The sequence below is a fragment of the Pygoscelis adeliae genome, unplaced genomic scaffold, assembly GCF_000699105.1.
Source record: "Pygoscelis adeliae isolate BGI_AS28 unplaced genomic scaffold, ASM69910v1 Scaffold32, whole genome shotgun sequence".
Lineage (NCBI taxonomy): Eukaryota > Metazoa > Chordata > Aves > Sphenisciformes > Spheniscidae > Pygoscelis > Pygoscelis adeliae.
In genome coordinates, this window is record NW_008824368.1 from 3,536,344 (window position 1) to 3,557,035 (window position 20,692).

The 20,692-nt window shown below is 39.0% G+C and overlaps 3 protein-coding genes across 3 annotated transcripts in view; 2 read left to right on the forward strand and 1 right to left on the reverse strand.

Moving 5' to 3' along the window:
- Positions 1 to 20,692, reverse strand: part of RB1 (retinoblastoma 1) — a 91,552-nt gene that overhangs the window by 25,010 nt on the left and 45,850 nt on the right. The window lies entirely within an intron of this gene.
- On the forward strand, positions 11,473 to 13,379 carry LOC103913468. The gene is given in 2 exon segments (XM_009319962.1): positions 11,473 to 11,498; positions 12,674 to 13,379. Coding segments are annotated over 2 exon segments (732 nt in total).
- Positions 13,660 to 14,682, forward strand: LPAR6 (lysophosphatidic acid receptor 6). The gene has a single exon (XM_009319958.1). It carries the CDS (start codon positions 13,660 to 13,662, stop codon positions 14,680 to 14,682), a length of 1,023 nt encoding a protein of 340 aa, XP_009318233.1.

Genomic DNA, 20,692 nt, shown 5'->3' on the forward strand with positions numbered 1-20,692 from the left:
CTTCCTAGTAGCTGGTACAGTGCTGTGTTTTGGATTTAGGGTGAGAACAATGTTGATAACACACCGATGTTTTAGTTGTTGCTAAGCAGTGCTTACACTAGTCAAGGACTTTTCAGCTTCCCATGCTCTACCGACTGAGAAGGCTGGAGGTGCACAAGAAGCTGGGAGGGGGCACAGCCAAACTGGCCAAAGGGACATTCCATACCATGTGACGTCATGCTCAGTACATAAACTGGGGAAAGCTGGCCAGGGGGGCTGCTGCTCGGGGACTGGCTGGGCATCGGTCGGCGGGTGGTGAGCAATTGACCTGTGCATCACTTGCTTTGTGTATTATTATTATTGCTATTATTATTTCAATTATTAAACTGCTTTTATCTCAACCCATGAGTTTTTCTCACTTCTACTCTTCCAATTGTCTCCCCCATCCTACTGGGGCCGGGGGGATTCTCTCCCCCATCCTACTGGGGGAGGGGAGAGTGAGCAAGCGGCTGTGTGGTGCTCAGTTGCCAGCTGAGGTTAAACCACAACACATTTGAATAGCACCGATGCAAAAACTTCCCTCCCTATGGGAAGGCCTTGTGCTACACATATATGCAGTGAAGGATCCATACTCAGCATCCAGTCTTCCCGTCTGCAGCCCCTTTGCCCACCCATTCTAGAACCTGAAGCCAGAACTAGGTTTGGAGGCTCCTTGCAAGACCCATGAGGACAACCAGCTGCCTCAGAAGTGCTTTACAAAAGCCGTGCTGGCCGAGAAGCATGCACCCAACTGGGGACTTAAAAGCAAGGTTGCCCAGCTGAGACATGGGCGTGTGGGTCTTGGGTCTTCATAAAGATAATGAGGAAGCCAACCCTCCTTTTAAAATGACAAAGTTAAAAAAGTAGCATATCCTAAAAGAATGTCAAAATTTTGAGAACACTTTTGATGGTTTCGGGTTTTTTTGGTGCTCAGATATTTCTGAGTGTAGGGAGTAGATGTGTTTCTGAAAATCAAGAAATTTGCACGGCCTCTGCTGTCTCCTTCCTCTATGCAACACTTGCTCCTTCACCACTTATCTTTTGGTTGTATTTCTATTGGCATATAATTAAAAACTGCAACACATAGAGAAAAGAATGTACGTGACTCTCCCTGAAGTAATAAATCAGTGACATTAGGCAATACAGGAAGAGCACCTATCAACAAAGCAGTAAAACTGATTTAGCTGACAAGGTACATTAAATTACCAAATGATCAAAACCTATGTTTCCCTTGATCTCATTAAATTACAAATATCCTGCTGTTTCCACAAGAAAAAATGTGAAATCCTTCAGTAACAAAGTGCTTTTCTATTCAAGCTCTCTGAATTTTTATTGTGAGAAAGTCTCAGTCATTTGTAAACAGAGCAAAAAACAAAGTTCCAGTGTTTTTGACGAAACCACTATGTTTTACATCCTATTTTGAGAAAATTTAAGTCTTTTCCTCCTAGTTTTACTTCCTGAAATTTAAAGAAAATGAAATTAGCTTCTAAAGATTTTTTAATTCAGTTGGTCTTTTTGGAAGAAATTTCACTGCAACATATTCCCACAGAAACCTTACATTTTGCCGGTATGTTTTCCAACAAAAAGCATTTCGAACTCTTCCTGCTAGTTCTACAATCAAATTGTGGTATCTCTTTCAGCAATTTCAAAAATAGAAGCTCACTGTTCAGTGTTTTAAAAGGCATCATACTAATTTAAAAACTTGATCATGCCATGAACTAACATTGTGCATGATTTAATTGAAATATTTGAACACTGTTTTACTGAAGTTGCATACAACCATGTCGAACTCGGTACTGTTTACTTTCTATGGCTTGAGCAAATGCAGGAGGGTTGGGATGACTTGGAAGCTTTCCTCTCCCTCCAAGGAATCTTAAACCACTAGGCTTATAGTAGCCCCCCAAAATGTTTCCCTTTAGCTCTCAGACTCCAGAGTGTGTAAAGGTCGCACATTACGTAGAGCATGATGCAATTTGAAGTCTGTTGAATTTTACAGCTTCTCCTATTATTTGCACTAGAAAAACAAACCTGAACTGCAGCTCAGCCATTTCTCCTAAAACTACCTTTCACATACTTTCTACTTTGATCATTTCCTGCCATCAGCACACGGTGCAATACTGAAGCTTAGCATGCTCAAACTGTATAGAGATGGAGTAAGACCTATCTCTCGCAGGCATGAAGACTTCAGCTACACCTACGGCCTTAAGCACAGCTAGCACAGCTATAGCAAAAGCAACTAAAAGTGCGTTTTGATTGACAGGTCTGTGCAGGAAGAATAGTGCAGATGCACGACATGGTCAGATGGATTAAATAAACAGTTTCCAATCCCAGTTATACAGATCTCCCAACACCTTTCTCCCTCCCACCAGAACCTGAAAATCATTTTTAAGAAAGGCTGAGGGACAGAAACAAAGGGTTCACTTTAAAAAAAAAAAAAAAAAGTTTTATCAACTCTACTATAAAGGTGAGCTCTAAAAGGATTATCTTAAAAGTAGTAAAATTTCCATGAAATTAAAGTCATAGCTACTACAGATTTTTGTTGTTTGTTAATAAGGAAAAACTGCCTGCTTCAGAACATTTAGAGAATAAAAAGAAGACTTAAAAAACACAAGTTGACCTTGAAATTTCAGCATGTTGCTTCTGGCAAGGAAACATACTATTTTCACACTGATTCACTCTTAGATATGTATATTTAAGTTGTTCTGTGCATTTATACATTCCAGTTTTTTGCTGTCTCAGAGGAAGATAGACAAAGAACGCATGGAAACAGCTGTCAAATGTAAAGGAGTTACTTTGTTTTGCATGTAATATTACTCTGTCTTCACTTTCACTGTAAAGAAAAATGCCCATTTAGTGTGGTATCTGTTATGGGCAGCTCCACTGACTTCACTACAAATACACCGATATAAAACTTGCATAGAAACCAAAGCAAATATGTAAAGTATTACTGTCCAACATGCGCCCACAAGTACAGAAAAACAGCAGACAGAAGCCTTTCATATAAACGTCCCTGTTTAAGAAAAGCTCATACAAGGCACCTCAACTTAGGTGCAACAATCCATCAGTAGGAGTTCTGCTAAGTAGACTTCTCTATTATTTTTGAACTTAAGTATCTCGCAAATTCCTCATTTGTCATTCAGTGGGCATTTTCCAGAGCTATTCTGAAGCACATACATCAATGACTAAGCCATAGCAAAAACAAGACTGGTTTTACCATTCACTTCCACTGAAATAAGAGGCTGCAAATTAAGGCATTTCTAAAGTTAGACCCACAAATGACAATCTCAAAGAACCTGAATTTCTCTCTCTGCTACCCGACTCTATTCTTTCTGTTTTAACTGCAGATGACATGAGGTACCTGTAGCATATTTGTCTGTGATTTTCTAACTCTCTAGACTGGTTGACATGAGTCTTTAGACTGTAACATAACTGTAACAATACCAATACTGAAGACAGTCGGCCCAAAGCATCCACCACCCTGAAGTCAGTAAGAAAACTTAGAGCATCTTCAATGGAGTCCAGATCGGATATTTGCCTTACAAAGCTGTCATCCTGCATCATCCCTATTCATCTCAAATGGAAGCATGACTATGCACAGTATGTCTGTATTACTCCTCATTTTTATCCTCCTTTGTGGAAAAATTAATCAGGCTTACATAGCTCTTTTTTATTATGTTATAAATATCACTATTCCAAACCGTTTACATGAAAAGAAATTATAGGGTGGTAGACCAGAAGCATAGATCTCACTCTTGAGCTTTGCAGAGGCTTTTAAACTTCACATGGTTTAACCAACACTAAGTTAATGTCTGGCCAAGAGTCAAAACAATAAAGATTTGAAAGCCTCAAAGTTGAACATTCTGTCACAACACTTACCACACAGTTTCACAATCGGCTTAAACCAGTTTAAGTGCGCTGGTGCTTCCCTAAGTTACACATCTGCACTTTGTGCTCCATCCCTTGCTTTAGCGTTAGCAAAGCTATGACTGTGGAAATTATATATTTATTAGGATTAGTTTTAAATCAAATAGTTCTCCTCATTCAGCTGAGTGCATACATACACACAGCACAAGGGAAGAAGCAGAGAGAGAGGCCTGAAGGGATGGCAGTAGGATTACTTCGAGCCACCGCCTGCATTTAAACTGTTTAAGTCAATCATAAAAACCATATCGGAACCCAATGAATTCAAGAAGTACAGAGAGAGTTAAGGTAATATTTGTAAGCAGAAGTAGGGCCTTTGTGGTCTTTCCTAAACAGCGGGTACCTAATCCGCTCACTCTTGTCCCCTGCCCCCATATCAACCAAAATTTTCTTTCAAAGATGATGTAACCGATAACTACTGAAACTTAGAGCTAATAACTTCCAATACTACTGCTTCTACCTCAGATTTGAGGGACTTGCGTAGCCAAAAGCTATTTCCATCTATACCGCTGAACCACTAAACCACCACAGACAGCAGCTGAGAAAGTTTGACAAAACCCAGAAACCTGAGTAAGGGGTGTGCAGGACAGCATATGCTGCACACCACTACCTGGATCTCACTCTAATACCACCACTGGAGGTACCTGGAGGAACCAAACCCTACTGCATGGACGGCTCACCGGGAAGTACATGGAAAAGCTTCTGTTCTCAATGTAGCGCCTTTTTGTGAGGCTAAACACCTTGTTTCAGAGGACTCACTCTCTTACAGCGAAGGATGAGAAATCCCTCATAACAACAGCACTTGCTCAGAGCATGAGACATGGGTTCCAGCCTCCCCTCTCCTGCCAGGGTCAAACCGATGTCTCCCAAACACCTTGCCCCTTCCAGGAAGATTAACAGCACAGATTCAAGTGAAAATGGTTCATTTGTGACAAATGTTCTTTCGATCAACCTTCAGACCTCTGTAGAAGCTTAACTGATGAAAAAATGGCTTTTCCTTTTCTAATGTACACTATGTCTTTTGCATTTGAGAGCCTCACTCCATTCCTTCCAAGATTTCAGCAGAAAATTTTAAAATATCATGTTGAGAAGTGTGTCCTTTGTCCCTCCTCCAAAGCTTTGACTTCTCCTTTCTTACCTCCTAGGTACGAGCTGATTGCCACACTGAAAATACAACTGCTAAACGTGGTCAACAATGTAATAAAAAAGTTCATAAAGTACTGAATTTGTTTTGTAAAACTTCAGGATGTGGGCTAGAAGGAAAGAGCAGTTGTGTGTGTGGGGAAGTCAGCTGAAGTACTTGTAATTAATGTTTACCAGTACTAATGATACGCTAAATAATCAATTAAGTGACCTTACAATGCGGTATTTAAAGAGGTTATTTGCTGACTTACACATTTAGAAAGTAATAGTTCTTCACATTAATCAAGTCCAAGTTCTGCTTTTTGGCAGCAGTTCTCCCCCGACAAGCATTTTCATGTCAGTATTTATCTATACTAATTAGCTTACCAGCTTGAACAACTCTTATGAAACCTTTTTTTTCCCCCTAACTTCTTACATTCCAGTTTTGTGAAAGAAATCAAATTAATACCATAGGGTTTTTGTAAACTATATGAATTCACATAAATCTTACTGAATGACTGGTAAATTCTTTCAATAGCTTCATAATGTTATCCTTTATAAAAAAGAGAATAGGAATGTGACTGTGGGCTTTGTACTGTCTCTGACAAGTAGAGGTTAAAATCCTCTCGTACAAAGCCAGAGGCCTCCGTTCGGCCAAAACTGCAAGAGGCTGCAAGCACTTAATGCGGTGGTTGCAAGTAATTTGGCATGAAAGTGCAATACATCGTCAAGAACTACATAGATAAACACCAGTAATCCTGACACAGAACCAGCCCACCTCAATCCTGGCCAGAGAATACATGTTGGGCAAAAACTTACACTAAAGATCTGAAAAATAAAAAGTAATTGCCTTAGAACTAAACAAATTACAAATGTCCTTCTACAAGTTCTGTTCCCCTGACACATTTCATCCTGTATGTTTGGAATAGCTTCCAAAATAATGCATGAAGCTTTTCCATTTCCTTCCTATCATTCCTAGTATTTGCTTACTATAGCAGCTGTTTTTTTTTTTTTTTTTCCTCATAAAACAGTCATGTTTTGCACTTGCGAAGTATTTTGAATAAGAATTTCTAGTCACGGAACATTTGGCAAATTTTTGCCAACTTCAGTTAAACTTTGAATTTCTAATCCTGTGATTCAGAAAGTATAAGCTTGAGTAGAGCCAGAATTTGCCACAGTGTTAGGGAAAGCCATTTAACTTATTTCCTGCATATAAGGTGGAGAGAAATTTCAAATACTGACATTATTTCAATCATGTTTGCTGAGTGATTCAATAAACACGTATTTTTTTTTAAGTTCAAAAAAATGCAAATGAGAGTTCAGGAACTCATTAAGGTATTTTGTTCTAATTATATAGTCTCCCTTAAAGTGAGACTACAGAAAGGGTCAGAGGCTTAAATCAGCAACCCCTGGCACACATACACGCACACTGTTCGTAACTACAGAAAATGAAGAATTTAAAGTTGAGGCTGCAGGGAGGGGTAAGTAGGTGTGGCATTTCTTACCTGCGCTTGCTGCATATATTAGAGGGAGGTGGGGACCACCATTTTAAACGTATCAGATAACAAATGGACATGTTGATAATATCTTATCCAATTATTGCTTGCTCCCTCTGGATATTGTTATAATCGCGTTCTCAGAAAAATTTACTTTGCACATCAAAACATTTGAGAATGTTACGCTACTGGGACTTTCCATGAGTTACACAAAAAATGCAACTCAAGAACCTTCATGCAAGTATTTATCAGTCATCTGTTAGTGGCCTAAAACACTGCTGTAAATACACATGAGCAGTTACAATGCAAACAACCAATCTGCATATTCCATGATACCATTTACATAATTCCAGGTAAGCCTAATGTGTTCATTAGCATTAACTGGACCTTTGAGATGACAAAGGTTCTTTTACCGTTAGTCACTGCACATTTCTATTAGTGCTATCACAAAAATTACTATCAAACTTGCAGAATTGTGCCTTAAAAAATTAATCCCGTATTTTCAATCTCTGTCTCAACTATTGTGGTCAACAAACCAAATAATGCAAAGAACAAGCTCTAAAATCTAAGCAGAGGGAGTACATACAATATTTTCTGAAATGAAATATTCTAAAAATATCTTCAGAACTTGTATGACAAACTCCAGGACACAGTTCTGCACTTTTCTCCATCACTGTGCATGGGAAGCTTTTCCCAATACCCTGCTCCAAAACACTTTTACGCAAAATCAAAATGAAACAAGAAAAAGAATGTCAAATTAGTAGCATTTTTAAAGATACTCCCATTTTCTCATTCTCTTAGGAAGTTCCCCCATAAGTTAGAGTATTTAGAAAGCCTCAAATAGACTTGTAAGTATTCTGAAGGACTATATTATGCTAAGGGATACGGTGACAACTGGACACAGTCCCAACAGCAGCACTTTGGATCCAAAATTCCACTTCAAAGGAGAGGCTTCCAGCTAGGAAGTATATACTTATTTGCCTCTTAGTTGCTTAAAAATTGTTAATCAACACATCTTGGTTTTCCTTTCTGGCTATATCAGCTTTTACATAGTATTCCTTAAGTAAAAACACGTTCTCTGTAGTCCACTTCTCTTTATAATACTAGGTATATAAAGGACAGTATAGGAAACAGCAAGGAAGGGACTTCATATAACTAACTGAAGTGGTTCAAAGAAACTGCTTACTCACACAGGACAAACAAATACTGTGAAGAAGTGTTTCAGAACTAGAATTTGACTAAAAGTTGCATTTCTTAAAGTATGATTGTCATTCATTGCACATATTTTTAAGAACAAAGAACCAAAGCAATCCGTTGTTCTCAAGTTATTTAGAGAGACTGCAAGAACAAAATACATATATTTGCTATACATATATTTGGGTTTAAAAAGCCATCCTTTCCGCGAATCCAAAAGCAGAGGGGAAAAAAAAGGACTCTAGCAGCCTGAATTTATACAAAAGGAGAGAAATTGTTTCCTCTTTCTGCAAGCAGGAGAGGAACAGTTGTGTTTCCTATAAAGGAAATTTAAACAATTCTAAAGAAAAAAGAGAAGCATTTCAAATGCACAGGAATGAAGAACGCTCATTTTATTCTGAGCTTCCTTTTCCCTTTTTAAGCAATTACAAACAGAGAAATTATTTTAACTTGGACAACCTAATAGACTCACAGCCCAAATACTTTAGCTTCTCTTGCCCTTTTTTTTTTTTTGAATAGTTGAAAGATTTTTGGCAGCTATGTATTAGAACATAACTAGTAAAAAAAACCCTAATTAGGAAAACTGGTTCTAGAAGGTCAAACTTTCAGCGGAAAATATTTACAGTTTGCTTTTAACTTTTACTTGTAATTTGTATGTTTAGTTTCATTTGCATTAAGCTAACAAATTTCCTGATATGGAGGAGTCTTTAACTGGCTATGCAATAGTCATGCAGGAGTAGTCTGGCTAGATAAAAATAGTCTTTTCACCAGAAGTCTTATAATGCTCATTTAAAGCCCTGCCTATTACACTGGAAAATTTTTAAGGGGAGGGAAGGGAATTTTCAGTATGCTAACTACTTCACATTGTCTCCGTAGGTGGACACCATCATTGCATTTTAAGAAGGCAGTAAGCCACTTACCAGAAGCAGTGTTAAAGTGAGTTATGAGTGTCTGAGCAGGCAGCTCCTGAAAGGCAGGAGGTCGAAGTTCCCAGCCCTGCTTTCCCTGCACCTACTTCCCCATAGACTTATGGAGTTGAATCAAGTGAAGTATTTTAATAGATCCTTTTGCTTGGCAGGAATCTAATCTAAGAATACAAAACTTTAATCTTCCTACATTTTTATCACATTCACTAGCCACTGTAATTATCCCAAAATCATAGTTAATAATCGGTTCTCCATCCAAGGACTTCAAACTATATTTAACAATTAAGACGGCCTCGCATCCCAGTGAGGAAGTGAACTAGCTCTTACACGGAGGGCAGCTAAAGCACAAAGTCATAGAAAACTTTGCCAGGATTGGAACAGAAAAACTGTGGCACAGCCAGAAACAGACTTCCTGGCTCCCAGCCCTACGTCTCAACCATAATAAATTCCTTCCTGTACATACACACGCTCAAAGAGAAACTCCAGTAAATAGACCGAAAATGCTAAAACCCTTGAAAATTATTAGATTAATAACAACACTTAGGGCAAAGAAAATACTGTCCTGCCAGGGTTTGTCTTCACTGCAACAGATAGCACAAGTTCTTTTGCATAAGCTTGCTTAACCAAAGTAAGAACAAATGCCTGCACCATGATACAGTCGTGCCTCTAAAAGCAGTAACATTAGTTATAGAATAATGGAGTTACATACAGCGTTCTGTGCATCTCAGAACCTTCATTTAACAGTGCATACTCTAGCTTTGGAAGCACTGTAAGAATTTATTACAATGTTATTAATGTTGAAGGTTTTTTTTTCCCTCTAAAGTAAGAAAGAGCTTTTAGTAGTAGCATCAGCACCAGACTAAATGCAGTACACAAGTTCAAAATTCATTTCACCTTTGACTCCAACTTCTGTTTGATTCCAGCACTGAAGACTAGGGTAACACCAGAGGAACACACAACACTGGCCAAAACAACTCCGAAGGCTTGGAAAGCCTTCCAGTACTTGTTTTATTTCAGTGAAATACTTCTTTACCACTCAACTTGGACTTCTGAATTTAAGAGATCCTGCCCCTATGTCCTAGAGGAGAGCAAGTATCCAACTCTACGTCATGTAGGGGTAGGAGGAAGCAGCAGCTGTTGGTGGCAGTGTCCTACAGCCGCTCTACTAGCACACTGCTAGGGTTATAAGGACTTTTCCTTCTGACACCCTGTTCAATGCTGGAATAGGTTTGCCACACAAATCCAAGATCACTCAAGGGTGTAAAGAGTCCTAGATATCTAAACTCGGGTATATCTAAACTCTCATAAGCAGAGTTAAGTGGTAACTGACTGAAGGAGTGTACGAAATCTGTTCACTGCTGAAGTGAGAGATGATTTCAAGCATCTCATCAGTTCTTAGCTTTAAGGAGCCCATGCTCACTCTGCCTTCGATGCCTCTTCAAGAGCCACAGGAAGCCTGTTGATGGAAATGCAGTCTTTGCTCATCTAGCAATAAATGACAGGTCCTAACTCATTCCCGTCTCTGATGCAGAAAGGCAGACAGACTTACATATGCATCTCCCTGCAGTGGCAGCATCGTTTCCTTTGGAGAAAAAAAACCTCAGCGTACAGGGCCCTCCGTGCAGCTGCTTCCTCCTGCCTACCCTCCCTCCCCATCACGAAGGAAAATTTGCCCATGGTGAAGGAGCATAAGCAAGGTCATTACCACGTCAATTCTTCCTCCATAATAACTGATAATTTTTTTTATTTTATTTTTTAAAGCGTTGGGGCTTACTGAAGGCTTTTCCAAATCTGACGGTACAGAGCCCAACATCTTGAAATGTGATCCAACGAAAGGAAAGCGCGCGATGAAGTTTCCTCCCCGCTCACGCTGGAGCCCAGCCAGAAGGGAGGCTGCTCTTGACTCCCACGGCTCACGGTGCACTAACACAGGTTCTTCAGCTCGGAGAAGCTCACACAAATTAAAACACTGCTTGATAACAATCAACCATGTCTAAATTAAGAGAATGGGTATGCAATTCACCTTTGCCATTCACGCTTTTACACTAAAATGACTCAGACTGCCCACTCATACACCTCCTCACTGAAACATGATACGAAGTAAAAACCTGTCAACTCAAGGTTTTCAAATTTTCTTCTGCAGGTGGAGAAACCTGCACCTGAATGCTATTTCTGGAAGTATACAAATATCACTTAGTTCTTGAATTAGTGTAAAGTGCACATACTGTTCTGTACCAAATAGGTGCAGAGGCAAGAGAAAGTCCCAAAGACAACATAAGCATATACCCAAGCCCCTAAAATACAGCTCTGAGTAGTGCCCATGTTCGTAACAGGAGCAACAACACAGGCCACAGCAAGGCAGGGGCTCCGATGGATGAATTGAAGGCTGAGGATGCACCTTCACGATTGCTCTAAAGCACATTTACCGTGGTAAAATGGACAGCGCCCCTGGTCAGACAGCCCCACCCCGTCTCTGTGCACCCACACCTTTGCCCAAACGGAAAATCAAGTACTAATGAATAAGAGAGACATACTCATTTCCATTAGTTTCTCTCTCTAAACGTGAATTATTGCTTGAGGTTTTGACATGTGATGTCCAATTTCTATACTTCCGGGATTTTCACTCCAGTAACTGAGCCTGCCCCACACAGTTTTCCTGTGCAAACTAAGCCGGAGCAGGAAAAGCGAGCTCAGAGCTCCCACAGCCCAGTGCAGAACTCGGGGACTCTTGCAGGAAAACTCCCCTTTCACCATGCAAGTCTGCCGGCAATAGAAACAAAATTTAATCACGTGTGATGACTGCTTTTGTGAGGAAAGCCAGGTAAGGCAACTTTATGCTAAGGTACAAGTTAAAGTGGATACACAAGAGACTCTGCCAAGCTCACATTTTCATTTCTTGCTCACTTAGAAATGGAAAATGCACTACGCTTTACGGTTAAGTATAAATTTCAAAAATAGTCAAAAAGGTTTCTTGTGGTTATAGCCTATTGAAGTGAAACTGCTTGATTTCACCTCAAAAATCAAGGTGAAAGTTTCACAGAAGAAACTTATCAAGAAAATTGAAATAAAATAAGCAAGACCCATTTTTGCATGTTTCTGAATTTTGTCTGACATCCCTTACATTAAGAAACTATGCCAAAACCCTGTGAAGTGCTATTATTTACTCTCCTTTACAGCAGACTAGAAAGGTTTTGCCCAGAGCCTTGCTTAGGTACAACCGATTAAAATCTAGTTCAAAAGAACCATGCCACCCAGCCAGATATGAAGAGATTTGTTATTCTAAGACTTAGAAATAGACAGGTTTTGATGCCAGAACTGAGTCTATCCAAGCTGTTGTTAAATAAATGAGTCTGTCTAAACTGAGATTTATCTCATATCTGCCCCTAAAGGCAATAAGAGCTGCTTTTTTTATATTTACTTAACAATTTAATTAGTTACAACATGTTTTCATTTCATTAATCAGTGACTAATGGGAGTATTCTGTGCATGTGCGATAACTGTCCTCCTTTAAATTATTAGAAACAATTGCATAGTGCAGTATTTACTTTGGTATATTAATTCTGTGCTTACATATTGAATAAAATGCTTTCTGTACCACAAAATTTTTTTAAAAATGAAGTTTTTTTTGTAAAAAGAACCATCTTTCTGATTAGAACTAGAGCTTGGGTTATGCTTTCTAATACGGAACAAGTTAAAAATTTCTCCTCCCACTGCAACACATCTCAGTCCTGGGAATATCCAAGAGCAACCCATAGGTTCATAATCTTTATGCCTCTCTCTTTCAGTAAATATTTAGTGAAATTATTTAATTACCTATCGATGTTACTTTGTCCCTCCTGCAGTTTGTACTGGTGTATTGAGGGAATCAAGATAGAACTACTCAGCTGATTCCTGGTGATTAATGTATCTATCACAAGCAAAGGTATCTATAAAAATGTAACGTTAGTTCAATCCTACATAAAATATAAAATCCCACAATTACTACTATCTCCAAAGAAAAATAGGAACCTTAAGGCGCGAGAGTTATTCAGACACTGAAAAGTCTCCTCATAACCAAAGAAAAAGATTTTGTGATGAAGCTTTTGGACTCCAGCAACGTCGACAAAGGACCTTTCAGGGAGCACGGAAAGAGTTAACAGGAGGCTGCAGCTGCAGCAGCAGCACTCTGCTGGTGACCATTTGCACGCCTGCAAGGTACAGTCCCAGCGGACACATTATCAGATTAGGGGAAGGCAAACAAACTGAATTGAAACCATTCCTCAGCGAGTCCAACCTCTTCTTCCTGTGATGTCATGCTACAAATTGCCTGAGCTCTTTTCTCTCCTCTCCAGAAGGAGCCGGGCTGGCGAGAGGCTGCCGGGGCGCAGGACGTGAGGGCCGTGCTCTGCAGGAACAAACACGCTCTGGAATTTCATTTCTGCCCTCGCAAGCAGCTTGCTTCCCGCCCGTGGGGCGAGCGAGCGAGCGAGCAAGCGCTCCGAGGAGCCGAAAAGCTCATTTTACAGAAAGAAGGCTGAGGGAGAAATGCAAGTGCCGACACTTTGCGGCGTCCGGGAAATCGTTTTCTAAAGCATACGTTCCCAGTAAATTTGGATGGACAAGACTTTGCCATCATGATCTGCAGCCAAGAATAAGGCAGAAAGTTCTACAACAGCTTCATCGACTCGAGGGGGAAAATGGAACTAAGCAAGCTTTGGGATGACCTCATCTGCCACAAACTATATGTTTTTTGACTTTCGAAGACTGGCTATGTGATTACAAATAGCACTTGGAAGAGAAGAGTGACCTGCTGGTGATTACTGCTGGAGATGTACTCCCCTGCTACAGAGCTTGTGTTTCTTCTCTGAAGCTTTACAGTGCAACAAACTTACCAAAGCACACAGTTCAAATACATCTGCAAGTTCTTCTGGAATTTTAAAAAAATTGCAATAAAAATACCAGAGAAACCTCCAAATCACAGGAATTTTAAACATACCATTATAATGGTAAGCTCTAATTGTTCCACTGAGGACTCCTTTAAATATACTTTATATGGGTGTATCTTTAGTATGGTGTTTGTTCTTGGCCTCATAGCAAACTGTGTTGCTATCTACATTTTCACTTGTACATTAAAAGTGCAAAATGAGACTACAACTTACATGCTTAATTTAGCAATATCGGATCTGCTTTTTGTGTTTACATTACCCTTCAGGATTTATTACTTTGTAGCGAGAAACTGGCCATTTGGAGACATTCTCTGCAAGATTTCTGTCACCCTCTTTTATACAAATATGTATGGGAGCATTTTATTTCTGACCTGCATAAGCGTAGACCGCTTTTTAGCTATAGTACACCCCTTTCAATCTAAGACTCTCCGAACCAAAAGGAACGCAAAAATTGTCTGCGCTGCAGTATGGATAACCGTGTTAGCAGGCAGCACACCAGCAAGCTTTTTCCAGTCTACTAACCGCCGTAATAATACTGAACAAAGAACGTGTTTTGAAAACTTTTCAGAGGACACATGGAAAACCTACCTATCCCGGATTGTTATCTTCATTGAAATAGTTGGGTTTTTTATTCCACTCATCTTGAACATGACCTGCTCTACTATGGTCTTACGGACTTTGAATAAACCGCTTACATTAAGTCGGAATAAATTAAGCAAGAAAAAGGTACTCAAAATGATTTTTGTCCATTTGGTGATATTCTGCTTCTGCTTTGTGCCTTATAACGTTACCTTAATACTTTACTCCCTTATGAGAACACAGACCTGGATTAATTGTTCAGTGGTAACTGCAGTCAGGACTATGTACCCCATCACTCTGTGCATTGCCGTTTCAAACTGCTGTTTTGACCCTATAGTCTATTACTTTACATCAGATACAATTCAAAATTCAATAAAAAAGAACCGGTCCACTAGACCACGGGACATCAGATTCTCCGAAAGGCCAGTTTCGGAAAACTTCATTCAACACAGCCTTCAGACCATAAAAATGAAAATATTTGACAGTGACTCTACAATATAAGCTGTATTAAAAGACTACTGGGACTAAACTGGAATTAGAAGCCTGCACATTTCTTCAGCTGTGGAAATATATTCTGATATGTAAAAGTAACGCTTCCTTCACATCAGAAAACTTTATAAGACTGTAAAAGTGTTAAGCATAACAGTACACAGAAGAAGTATTTTAAGAATTTATGTTGGATGTCTGTTCTGACAGGTTGTACGTTAGAAACGAACTTTTGGTTTCAGATTAGGTTAACCGAAGTCCAAAGACTCTCTGTCAAGTCAAAAACAAAGGAAAAAGTAGGTGGTTTTTTTTCTGAAGTTAAAACAATTGCTCATTTTTTATAACGATATAGGTTTCCAAGTTGCTGAGGACGGGGGTGAGACTGACTGGTCTACACTGCAGGATCCAGTTCCTGAGGAAAACAGCACCATGTTGATCATACCACTTCAGCTACTGTGCCTGCTCCGGCGTTTCTGCTTCTCTATCTTACTCCTCCCTCCTGTCTTTCTCCCTGCACCTTCCTTCTTAGGGACCATTACGTTCATAGGAAGCTTCAGTCAAGGGGCTGCAAGAACTTCATTTCTCCCAGGTTTATCTGATAAAATATATGCTCTCTCCACAAGCCTGGCCCCCATAAAGCAATTAAATCTTCTGGTAGTTTAGGGCATCTGGAAACAACTCAGACAAACTGGTTTTTCTTCTCACCTCTGTCTCAGATGTCTGTGTAATTATAACAAAATAACCTCTGATGACTGAGTTAGTGCTTTAGGTACAGTACCACTTCATTAAACTCTTTTCTGAGAAGTTCAACTCAACAGGACTTTTGAGCAAAACAACATCCTCCAAATAAGGTAATTCAATCTCAAGGTAGTAGTCTCTTAGAAAAACATGACCTTTGCTAACTAGAAATGAGCATGTGCACCAACCCAAATATTTCTTCTAGGAAAGTATTTGGTGTCCCATAAAGAAATTCAAGACATGGTAGTTTTTAGAGTGAAACTTCCTCTCAATCTTTGTGTCCTAGAAGTATTTTTAACATGAGCATTTAAAATTTCAAATGCTATTTTCTTGCAAACTTTATAAAGTATAAAAATAAATTACTTGGGGCTACGTGCTGGCAAAATTAATCGAGACACTTTGAAAAGTTAAAGCCGTGTAAAAGGAGAAATCTACATATATTACTGTTACAAACAGGAATATATAGACAAGAGTGCTTTAAGAGGTCCTGCTATGTATGTTTCCCAGCTATTAGAACATTGTGTACATTTCCCTCAAAGTTAATTTAACATTGCTGTAAAATTAAATAAATATTTAAAAGGTAAAAGTAAGTAGTAAGTGTTGGTTTTTCCTCCCCAAAACCAATGGAGTCAAGAATAATAACTGAGTTAAAATGAATTTGCACTTTAGATTTTGGGCAGTGAGTTGCAACACAGCTATAGCACTGAGGCATTTTTACTTCAGGGCAGTATACAGAAGCACGAATCAATGTTGGAGAAAATGCATATTGAGCTGTCAGTGTATGTATGTTATCCGACTGAATTTACTTCCCTTTGCGAAGTTTTTGCTTAATTGTTATAAATCAACCGTACATTGCCTAGTACTACTGGAAAACTGAGTTACTCAAAGACTGCTAGAAACTAATGCCGACTTAATTTTAAATTTAACAGCATTTTAAATCTTTATCCACACAACTTATGAAAGGAAAATTCAAATAGTATGAGCTTAAGCTACAAAGATAGCATAGATATAAATGTCTGCATAATATCTGAAAATAGGCAGTTATCTTAGTTGGGAATCCTAAACTCCTCTGATTCATACCCAACTTCAGAAAAATGCACGAAACCCCCAGCACGAGTAGAAATTCTGTACGTTTTCCATATGCCACTGACTGACAAATCCACAGTTCAAAAGCCGGATATGCATCTCTAATGTCTCAGTGCACCTCTCTCTAAAGAGCCTGTTTAATATTAGACTGCATCCAAAGACTTTGAGACTAAAGCCCTTCATGTCACTGCTGGGCTATGTTTCTAGGCTACTACTCTCCCCAAGCTTGCCAAAGCTGTTACTTGGTTGAATGACAACTTGTTCAGCAAGAGCAGCCAACACCCCAGAGCCTCACCCTGGTAAAGAGAAGCTGCTCTTTCTGAGATCACGAAACTGCAGGGGGAAGAAAAAAAAAAAAAAAAATCACTGACTTAAAAGCAGAACAAGCAGATAAAGTCGCATGTAGGGGTACTCCCCTTTAAACCAGTCTTTCCTTGGTGTGTTAGCTCAAAGAGCCTGGGGAAGCATGCAGAGTAGCTCTTTCTGCCTTGCACTCACTCTCCAGGGCAGTAGCTTCTGCTTTTTGCGATAGCGTAGCGCAACACAGTACGAGAGCTTTCTGACCAGTTAACAGCTTGATATCTCGAAACTGTTTGAGGAAGCTTTATATTCTTTATAATCAAACATACTTCACTCTTTCAAGGGGCGCGACACAAAACAAAACAAAAAAGAACACAGTCAAAAAAGCTACATCTGTAATACAGAGAATCTGACCATTACTCGAGAAATTCCTGGTCTGACTGATTCAGAAGAGGGGGAGTGAACCTGTACCTCCCACAACAAGCTGATATAAAGCCAAGCTACCAGCTATTCAGGACTGGACAAGGTTTTCTCCACCTTTTCTGGTTCTGCAACACGATCATCCTGAACAGCTGTGGATGGAGCAATGTTTTCACTGGTACATTTCTGAATAGCCGCACTCCTTCCCTCTGCTCCTGCCTTTGATACCAACTCTTCTGTCCCTCTGGTAAGAGCTTATGCCAAAATTTCGATCTAGATGAGAAGTTATGCTCCTAAGTCATGCCTGGGCATCTCAAATAAAAATGGTTTATATTGTCAGAGCTCCTGAGCACCTGAATGTGTGGCACCCAGTACTTCCTAGAAGTACATTATTTTTACTCATATGCCTATGCAGGGGGGGGTTAGGAGTTCAGTTTTAGGATCAAAACTTACAAATTTGTTCTTTGTAGTCTGGTTTCTTCATCTACAGAGTGATGTTTTTGATCTAAACCAGGGTAGGCAGCCATTGATAACTAGATAATTAGCCAGCAGTTTCAAAAGACAAGGAAAAAGAAACAAACTTTCTATCAACACTTCTGATTTACCTCAACATACCATTACTTTAAAAGCAAAAGATTTTCTATTTTATACTTTTTATATTCAGCTTGAAATTTTGATTTCTGGCTTTCTCAGGAACAGAACGCAAGTCAATATACATGTCTCTGACATTTAAAGAAATACCAAGTCAAATACTTCTTTATATTTTTCATCTAAAGGTGCTTAAAAAAAAATAGAGAGGATACTTCACGCAGGTAAGAAATCCTTAACTGGAATCAACCTCCAAACTTTTATTTCTTAAGAAAGTAACCTCAGTCATAGAAATGCAAAGATTGAAAAAGAGCTTGCGAGATCAGGTAGAAGATACAAATGCCTGTACTGGATCAGACCCCAGACATTCAGCTAATCTACAATCCTGCCTCCAACATTTGGCCAAGGCTGGATGCCTGGGGAAGAAGATAACAGTAGGCGAGGCATACAAGGCTTTCTCCCCTCCAAGTGCTGTCCCACTTCACCAGCTATATCTCAGGACTTTCTGGGTCAGATGTGTTTGTGTGTTCAGCAACACTAAAATTTTTTCTCCTGTGAGCTTGTCCGGCCTCCCTTTGAATTCGTGTAAACTTTTTAACATCCACAGCATTCTGCAGTAAAAAGTTCACGGGGGGTTGGGGGGGGACAGGGGACAAAACTAAAAAAAACAAACCTCCTTTTGTTTCAAATCCACTAGTTTCATTACTGCCTCCTCATTTCTTTTGGAAGAGGCAAGGAGCACTTGATTGCCATTCAGCCTTTCCATATCACTCCTGATTTATACAGTCTTCCGTCCTCTCTAGCAAATGAGAAAGCAATTTTCATTTGTAATTTCAACCACCATCATCACCAAAGATGAGATTTTCAGAGTTACATAAAGAACTCAGCTAAAACTACAGTGAACCCAGAGCTGTTTACTGAGACTGATAATTTTGAAAATCCCACTTGAGCATAGTATCCTCTAGCATTATTTATTCTTCCAAGTTATTTTCTAGGAGTTTTATCAATAAAGAGCAATTTGTTCATACTTTTCCAGCAGTAGATGTAGTATTATAAGGTTCTTGCACTTGGGCAGACCTGTAAATCCTGACAAGTTCCCTTTTTTGCTAGACTATTATCATTTATACCTCAGGGTTACTGGCATTTGAGCACCACTGACAAATGAAAGAGGATAGATTTCAAAAGCTAAGGCAAAATGTAAATCAGAACGATTCTAAATCTGGAAGTTGTAAGTGCCTGGACTACATTTGTTATCCAATTATCAGAGTGCTGAAAAAATTGTGTAAATACAACTGACAAACACTGAATTAGCACGTTTTCAGAACATACTCAATGGAGCTCATTTAAGATGAACGCAAATTCAGAAAGCCACGCTTGCACAGTCTAATACTTCTGCAAGAAGTTGGATGGAGAAGTTTCTTCTAATCCTCTAATTCTGCTTTGACACTGAAGCAATCTTTCACACTTATCACCTCCTCCCATCCAGTTCCTGTTATACAACTGCTTATAAAGTAAGCCCAGTTTTTCCAGTAAGAAAACTGAACTTATCACAAAATTAAAAGAAGCAAAAAGAACCTTGCACACATCATCTGGTCTTCTGCAAAACCTACCATTTTATTGGAAAACTAAGAATTCCAGAACTGAGAATTTAAAGTTACTTTTTCTATTTAACAAGCAGTCTGTCCACTCTAGTTAAAACAAAACTGAAAGCTGTCCTGCACTAACGAAGGGATAAGTTTTCTACAGTTTAAACATGAGAATCAAACCGCAAGCAATGACAAAAGAAGTTCCTATCTTTTTATGAAGAGATAAAAGAATACTTTTCCACACACATAGCTTTAAGATTTGCCCTAACTTCAGTTTTTTAAACAGTGAGTTGCTGCCTTAAAGAAAAAAATTCTTAAGTAACAATGCTAGTAACAGGAGGCACCAAAAATTAATGTCATTATCTTGGGAATAATATTAAGTCTATCTCACATGAAGACAACTGTGGCTGTGTTAAGTCTTCTGCTTTTCAGATGAATTCTGCAGAAATTGCTGCTTTATGAAAGGAAGTCAATTATACACATTAGTTCCAAGTCTTCACCCTTCTGTAAAATTATGCAACATTAGATCTACTAATTTTTGGAAGTTTATCCTGGTAAGCACTTTCTAAAAGCAACTATTCATGTAATAAAAACTGAAGACACTCCTGGTCATTAAGGAGAGATACTGGATTAGAAAAATTTACCATTCATCACAGCATCAAGAACTACACTTGACTAAAGTTGGGAGCATCTCTAATAAAACTTTGATGCTTTTACAAAGAAATGAAAAAAGTACCCACGGCATGCAGGTATTTCTTAATGGAGAAATTTGTTAAGTATATAGCAAAACATGGCAAAAAAATGAGAATACAGATGGCGAAGCAAGTACCAAAATATCCACCTTTTCAGCCCAAACAAAAATATCCTTCATTAATGAAACCAAATCAAAAACTCTTGTCTATTTGTTTACTTAAGTTATTTAACACTTTTTAAGTGTAGAAGAAACTTTACCATTTATACTGCATGCTCATATTGTGTTTCACATGCTCCTGTGGGTTGGTAAGTGAAAAAAAAAAAAAAGAAAAAAAGAAAAACTGCAGCTATTTCTGTCCAAATAAGATCTGTGAGTTCCTCTGAGCTGCTGGAAGGTGCAACAGGCACAGATAGAGCATGCCAAGCACAGGCTCTGTTCTGGGCACAGGCTAACTCCCGAACAGGAAGGACAGGGTGATGACAGTTCAGGTGCTGTCAATTCTCATGCTAAATCCAAAACACAGCATTATACCAGCTACTAGGAAGAAAATTAACTCTATCCCAGCCAAAACCAGGACAAGTGCTTACCCAAGCCAAGTTCAGACTAGGTACAG